The 7,946-nt window shown below is 39.2% G+C and overlaps 1 protein-coding gene across 1 annotated transcript in view; it reads left to right on the top strand.

Moving 5' to 3' along the window:
* The window catches only part of LOC103182792 (V-type proton ATPase 21 kDa proteolipid subunit), a 6,593-nt gene extending 1,381 nt beyond the window's left edge, over positions 1 to 5,212 (top strand). The window contains exons 2-6 of the mRNA XM_042335344.1: positions 1,826 to 1,903; positions 2,267 to 2,336; positions 2,430 to 2,481; positions 3,599 to 3,789; positions 4,573 to 5,212. Coding sequence (XP_042191278.1) covers positions 1,826 to 1,903; positions 2,267 to 2,336; positions 2,430 to 2,481; positions 3,599 to 3,789; positions 4,573 to 4,599 — 418 coding nt within the window. The 3' untranslated portion in view covers positions 4,600 to 5,212. The remainder of the gene's footprint in view (positions 1 to 1,825; positions 1,904 to 2,266; positions 2,337 to 2,429; positions 2,482 to 3,598; positions 3,790 to 4,572) is intronic.
* Positions 5,213 to 7,946: the final 2,734 nt, after the last annotated feature.

Below are 7,946 nucleotides of genomic sequence, written 5' to 3'. Positions count from 1 at the left end.
GGAGCCCAGTGAAAGGTTTGGGTAATCACACAAGCACAGTTTATGAGATTTAGCAATATTAATCATCATTAATCAGCCAGCTCAGTGTGATGCTGCTGCCTTGAGACATATGAAAACCTTTTTTCACAAATGCATATAATTTCAAAATAAATGAGGTTGTAGAGAAATAACTAAACAGTATTGCAGCAATGCAATATATTTGAACTCAAATAATACATTTTATTATTTACCGGTACAGGGATATATGTGCTTTTTATGTTTTGTAGTACATCATTTATAGAACAGCTATTTATAGTTGCGGGACCAGTCAGATGGAAAGCAGTTGTTTAATATTCATGACTAGCATAAACAGCTCCATTGAGCCAGTTACTTTTGGATTAAATCCTGTTTAAAATATGCATAAGCTTGAATTTTAAAAAAGGAGTTTTGTTTGCAAGATCTTTTTGTCTTAAAGGAGATAGATTTTTTTTGATTTTGTTCGTGTTTTCTTGACCAGCCGTCAGTAACTTCACTTTGAATATTAATAATAATAATCCTTGCATTTGATATAGCGCTTTTCACGTCGGAGGACGTCCCAAAGCGCTTCACAGAACACACTGTAAAGTGAATTGACTGTATATTTGTGGGCGAACGCGGCAGCCAATTGTGCACAGCAATGTCCCACAAACAGTCGTAGATTAAAAATGACCAATTTATTATTGTTTTGTTTTGGAGGGATTATTATTAGGCTCTGTGTGGATAAACCAAGGTTCTGTCTGCCTGTCCAGGTGGACGTTGAAGATCGTATGGCACTGTTGGAAAAGTTTCCCGCGGTGACCTGACCAACAATCCCCACAAATAAAATTGGTCACTTGCTGATCTGTGGCTGATCATGGGGCATTACTGTGTGCAATATCTTGCTGTCATTGCTGTTCAATGAAATGAAATGCTGTACACTGTCCAGCGCCTTGGGACGTCCTTCCTACATGAAAGGCACTGTACAAATGTAATGTTGTTGAATCGAGGGTGTGGAGCCTACAAAATATGGTGTATTGATGGCCAACGCTAAAAACTACAATTGCTGTATTTGCTTGAATCAAAAGCATATTTTAAATATTTACAAAGGACATGGAAAATCAGGAATGTGCCTTCAAATCACAGCAACACACCCATTTTCCATCAAACTCTGACGTCTGCCTGTGGTTAGATTGCTTTTCTTCTCTTTACCAAAGCTGAGGTGTGCGATGATGTGGATTTGTGCCTGCAATTTCACGCACAGTGATTATGCTGTATGTAGACCCCGACCTCGTCCGCACCATTTTTTTCCGTGCCCCTGAAGAGATCAGTTATCCCAGGTTTCTCGTCCACTTCACTTAGGGTTTCCTGTTTTCCTCCTGTCTGGGAATAAAAGATGGTGCCTGGGACAAGGAAACCACAGTTTTTTCTTTAAAAAAGCAGCTTTCTGAGAAAATTGATACATAGAAATGCATTATTAAAGGTTTTAACATTTTTATTGTGCCTCAACGTGTTAGAGTAATTTTGTAAATTAGAATTTGGTTGGTACAGTATTTTGAAAAAAGTCTAGTTCCTATTAGGTGCCAATTTGAACTTCATTACTTTGGCTTTGGACAGACACGAATGCCTGAATTAAACTTTCAATTGCTAATTATACATTATTGTTGTAGTGTAATGAGGTTCTTTATCGTCTGTTTTTCTCCCTGAACACAGTTTTTCTGGTCATTTTTTATCCAAAAAAATAGAATATGGTACAGATAAGAGATAGAAGAGCAAGTGGAGAAAAATAACTACTACTTCTAACCATCTGCTTTCTTAACCATTTGCTCAGGGGGATTTACATCACTGGTTCCAGTATTCTCGGGGGTGGTGTGAAGGCTCCAAGGATTAAAACCAAAAATCTTGTCAGGTAATAAGTTTTAAAATATCTCTGACAGGCGTGTGTGTGTTAATTTTTCGCTTCAGTTATTGAATTTATTATAAATTTGGCATCATCAAACTGATTCATCATACAAAAGGTTTTAAAGATAGCTTTCCTTTCTCCATAATGTCTTATTGGCAAGGTAGAAAAGTAGTGCATTCATCATAACTAAATCAAATGCTGCCAGTTAGGGTTGTGTAATAAAACCTGCACACAGGCTGACATTTCCCACACTGGGAGCATATGCACATAATGTTAAGCCAGTTTAGTAGTAGTATTAGAAAAGGGCTAGGATCAATTTTCAGACACTGCATGTGATTTTCATGCTTTTTTTGCTTTCTGTTGTTCCAGCATCATTTTCTGTGAAGCTGTCGCGATTTACGGGATTATTATGGCGATTGTCATCAGTAACATGGCAGAGGTATGTGAGGTTTTACTGTGGATGGCGAATAACCAGACTGATGCCCCATATTATTTAATTTCTATTTCAATAAAAACCTTTTTTTTCCTACAGCCGTTTAGTGGCAATACTCCTCAGACCATTGGAGCCAAGAATTACCAAGCGGGTATGTTTGACTTTATATCTTTAAAATGATTTGGGATCTGTGAACTGGATAGTGGCGAATTGTAATCCATCATCCGTATCCAGAGAATTTTGTGATGGAAAGAGGAGTGTTGCAGGAGAATTCCAAAGTTGATGATTGTGGTGAACTTGATGGATGAGCTTGAAGCTTTGAGAATTGTGGATTTCTGGGCATTGCCATGATTTGAATTATTTTGCAGTCTCCCTTTTAATATATCACAGTTTGACTAAACTAATATGTTACAGCTCTATTGTTTTGAAGAAAATGATCTTTTTGTTAGTTTTACTGACTGGAAACCTTATATGGAACCTTATGTCGTGGTCTTGTCTTGAATTTGACAGGATTGTACACTGTGTTCAGGGCACTATGCCTTCATTCTCCAGTTTCTAGTCTTTAGCAGAAACAACAAATAAAAGTCCCTATATCTTTAGCTAAGGGCAGTGAGTAAAATCAGTCTCTACCCTTAATCCTGTTGCCAATAGGTGGTCCACCAAATTGCTCTTAATTTTAATGTAATTAAGTAGTGTAGCACTCTTTTTGTCAAACTTTTCAGTTATGTTATGACTGAGTGTGTGGTTTGTGTTGCAGAGGAGAGATGGTGCCAATCTCATTTGTTTTGTAACCTGACGCATTAATAGTTCAAATACTGTCGAGCTGTTCAGAAATTGTGCTTTCCTTAAGTGTGAATGGGGTTTTGATGGGTGAAGAACATTTTTTGTGGGGAGTTGGGAGGGGAAGAAACACAGTGGAACCTTTAAATTGAAATAAATCTATTTTAGTAATCAAAAGAATGTTCCACGTTTGAGGTGTCAGGCTTGACTTAACTAAGCGCTGGTTGGGGTTTTGCCCAGCCTGGTTAAGCATGGGTTAGCTTCTTGATATTGATGGATGGAATCCAGTTCCTCGCTTAGCTTGTTTCTAGGACGGGAGAAAGTGAGGTAGGGTAAGAAAGAATTGCTTTTGGGAAATTATACATTCTATATATAAATGAGGCCATGAAAACACGTGGATGCACACTTGTTTCATTACAAAGTGATATTCAGGCTTAGTAATCTGAGCTGTTTTGACTTTGCAGCTTTAACATTTTGTTTCTCTTCAGGATTCTCTATGTTTGGAGCCGGCCTGACTGTAGGATTCTCTAACCTCTTCTGTGGCATCTGTGTTGGTATCGTGGGCAGTGGTGCTGCCCTGGCTGATGCCCAGAATGCCAGCCTCTTTGTGAAGATCCTAATTGTTGAGATTTTTGGTAGTGCCATTGGGTTGTTTGGTGTCATTGTGGCTATTCTACAGGTAAGATCACTTCATTGTATATTTCAGAGTAGGTATTTACTGTAGTGAGACCTTGAGATTTATTAACCTAATGTTTACTTGCAATAGAATTCTGTGGCGATTGACATTTAATTCCAACTTAAAACCATTTTTGACAACACTTGTTCGCTTCATGGCTAATTTAATTATGAGTTACACACTTTACCGTGTTTTCAGCAATTTTCTATTCTATTCAGCGTGCTGCTTTAGCTGTCTAGCTTGTCCAACGTGAGACATTTACAGAAAATCAGTTAATTGCAGCAGGCAACAACAACAACAGCTTGGATTTATATAGCGCCCTCCACGCCGGACGGCGTCTCAGAGCTTCAAAGTAACGGATCCCGGGGAAGAGCTGGGGGGGAGGGGGGGGGGAGTGACGAAAGGCGCGATCGAAAAGAAAGGTCTTCAGCCAAGACCTGAAAATAGGAAGAGAGGGAGCGAGGGGAAGGGAGTGAGGAAGGGAATTCCAGAGCCTCGGGGCATAGTGGCTGAAGGCACGGCTACCGAGGGTGGAGCGGAGAACTCGGGGGACAAGGAGGAGACCAGACCCGGTGGAACGAAGGCATCGGGCACTGTTGTGAGGAGAGAGGTCAGAGAAGTCGGGGAGTGCAGAGGAGTGGAGGGATTTGAAGACGTGTGAGGATCTTGAAGTCGATCCTCTCTGGGACAGGAGCCAGTGCAGTCTGGCCAGGACTGGGGGGATTGGGGAGCCACTAGGATGATAAACCTTTTGATAATTCCCCCCTCACCTTTTCTTTAAAACAGACGTCCAGAGTGAAGATGGGAGATTAGGCCGTTTGAAGACATACAAGAGCCTCAGAAAATCAAGATGTTCATATTCTGGAAAGAAGACCAAGGCAAATTGTACATAATAATTTATTTAACTATTTTCCTGATCTTTTGTTTCTGACTGTTTTTAACCCATCATTTGCTGGAGAGTGATAATGTCAACAGTCTACAGTGGTTTCTGGTTAGTTGTGCGACAGAGACCAGGTCTTGTTCAGCAGAGACAGTATTCTTAGTCTGTACCCCTAACTTGCAGATGTCACTCCTCATTTGTGTTTTCTTGGAAGTTAGTGGTCAGGCAGAATATTTAAACTCCTGCTGTCATGTACTGGTCCATTTCATGCAATGTGATACAACTGAGGCAATGTCTGCCACATGTAAGTGGTAGCAATGAATCTAATGCTGCAATCATGCCACACTCCCATTTGCCAAGACCTTGCCAAGTCTGCAATGGATGGATTCACATTAAACTGTCCCTGTAAAATTTGTGTGCATCAAGTTACATCTTGTAGGTGTTTTGTTTCCCTTTTCAATGTAATGGAGAAGCTTGTGCACAAGAACTTTGAATTGTTCATGTTTTGTTACACCAGAATAGTCACCAGTAAAATAAAGGACAGATTTCTACTGGTGCTGTGCGCAAAGATATTTCAGGAAATATACCCAGTCGTTTTTTTCCAAACAAAGTTTTCTAGTAGTCCAGAGAAGTTTCTCAAACAGTACCACTGGTGCCCATGCCTGGTGACATTATACTTGAGACCACCAGTTACTGATTAAAAAAAAACATCAATGTCAGGTTAACGGTCAAATTGGAATTTCTGAGAATGGTAAAGTAAATTATATTCTTACACTTAAAAGCATTTACATGGCATTACAAATGAAGTGTATGAGCACTAATTGAGGGCACTAATATGCCACGTTTCCCAACTTTAAAAAAAAATGAGGTGTGTTTGGATTACATGCTTTAACAATTCCCCCAAAAGCCATGTGGCTGTTGTATTCAGAGTTTATAGCAACACTCACAGCAGTTTCCATTGATGGTGGGTCTTTCACTCTGCAGTGCTCATCATGCAAAGGATGAGCGAGCGATTTTCACAGATCGTGCAGCCTGTAAAATGGATGATGGGTCCCTCAAACAATTTGTGTAAAATGAGCACTAAATGCACTTGTTTCTGTTTTTTTAATATAAAAAAACTTTAAATCTTTTAGTTGTGTAAACCTTACAGCTCATAAATTCTTTGTGGTTGAAGTTTAAAAATAAAAGTTCTAAATCCTCACCAGGATATATAAGAAGTCTGTTTACACCAAATAAAAGTCTTAATTAAAACCTGCAGTGTCAAAAATCCACTTGCCCTGTTTTGGTTGCAGTCTTTTCGGATTCAGCTGCCAAAAATGTACAACTTCAAACATGTATGTTGGAAAATGCTTCACTTTCAGACAAAATGGGATTGGAGCTGGTTAAGTGGGTTAAAGGATGAGATAAATTCTTGATTTAAACTGCTTTCAGACTAGACAGCTGATCATTTATGAAGTTTTGTTCCTAGAAACTTGGAAAATTACAATTGTTCTCATTTTTTTCCACTTTATTAAACTCTTAACCAATTTTTCATGGCCAGATAAATTGGCTTGTTAGGAGCCTCCACATTTGGTGCCGCTTCCCTGTGTAGCCAGTGGGATATGTGCCAGCTCTCCTCGTATAGCTGGTGAGCTAGAACAATGAGCAGTGACTTTGCAATAATAAAGATGTGAAGTGAATGTTTAAAATGTTTGACCTCTACTGTGCTACAATACCACTTGTTTTTTTGTTGAATTTTTTTCACTCCTGTACGACACCATTTTGCATCATCTTTCAGTGCAGTGCAGTTCCTCAGTCCTGGAAGATTCCAGATGGCAGCTTTATTTGTGGTTGTGTCGTGCATTCTAATTAGGGGAAGTAACATCAGAGCAGCATGAAACCAGACAGGTCTGCAATACTCCCTCGATCTTTAGTGTTAGAATATTCTCCGTAAAGGAAATGTGCCATGTTAGTGTAGCTGCGTGGTTTACCAGGGTAGAAGTATCCACGAGATCAGGTTATATTAAACATTGGTGTGGACAGAGCATTGGCTACGACAGACGAGCTGTTGTGAGGTGGCATCAGTTAATGTAAATAATAAATACATTTTTATTAAATGTATGTATTTAAAAAATAACAGCCCAGTAGATCTTTAATGAACTCCAATGGCCTTATATGGAAGGGGGAAAAAGAAGATTGACACAATGAGTAGGAATAATTGTCTTCCTTTTGAAACCTTTTGAAATTTCAGTCTAGACTATGGTGATGAATATATTCTCCATTGACTGAAAGCCTCTGAAGTGAAGTGAATCTTAACCAAGCTGCTCCAGATAGACCACGGCAAAAAAAAATGCTTGCAATTCGATAAATTTGGCATAAAGTCAACTTGTGCAATAGAAATTAGCGTATGCAATGGAAATCGTGGTAGTCGCCTCCCAATTGCTATGAGGCCAATGAGCAAATTACCTTCGGCCCCTGACGTACAAGGCTGTTTTTTGTTTTCGGCGACTTGATGGCTGCTGTGGGTAATGGAAACGTGTTGGTGACAAAATAAGGGAGTTGCCTTTGAGTTTGAGGACATGGTACATTTGGGTGGTGTAATGGGAGTTTCAACTGGCGTTCGGCCTGAGTGTTTGATACTGATACTTGATGCAAAAAGTGGTTCTATTCTTAGTACTGACACTTCTCGTCCTAAACGTAAAATCACTAAAATGTATTAATCAAAATCTATACCTTCGTAGTTGCTTTATCAACATCCATTCCTCTGTCACATCAGTGAGGCAATGACCCAGCTATCCGTAACCCAGCTGCTTAATTTATCCACTGGACCTCATTCTTTTAATTTTTTTGCAATGGTTCCCTTTGTAAACTTCTGCTTATTGATGCTCCGTCCTTCCGTGCTTATTGAGCCAGGTCGATTTAAAATATCTCAATTTTATTGTCTTTATAACACAAAAGCCTGATTTTTAAAGTGTTCATGAATGTGTAATTAAGCGCTCTGAGACGCTCCCCTGCGTGAAGGGCCCTATATATACATACATATATATATATATGCAAGTTGTAATTAAGTCAAAAAATCGCTGGAGAGTGTAGGCACTGATTTAACAGAGGGTGGGTTATTGTTACTGCTTTATTAGTAAATTACTGAAAATATTGAGCTTTCTTCCCTCTACTATTCATCTGCTTTGCATTCTGAACTATAAATAGTCATCCGCCCATGAATACAGATTGTAGCATTTGGATGCATTTTGTTTTTATTGCCTTTTAACTTTCTCAAAGCCCAACCGGATAGAAGACTAGA

This window comes from Callorhinchus milii, unplaced genomic scaffold (genome assembly GCF_018977255.1).
Source record: "Callorhinchus milii isolate IMCB2004 unplaced genomic scaffold, IMCB_Cmil_1.0 Scaffold5, whole genome shotgun sequence".
NCBI lineage: Eukaryota > Metazoa > Chordata > Chondrichthyes > Chimaeriformes > Callorhinchidae > Callorhinchus > Callorhinchus milii.
The sequence above is the reverse complement of the archived record's forward strand: the minus strand, read 5'-3'. Positions and strand labels throughout refer to the sequence as shown.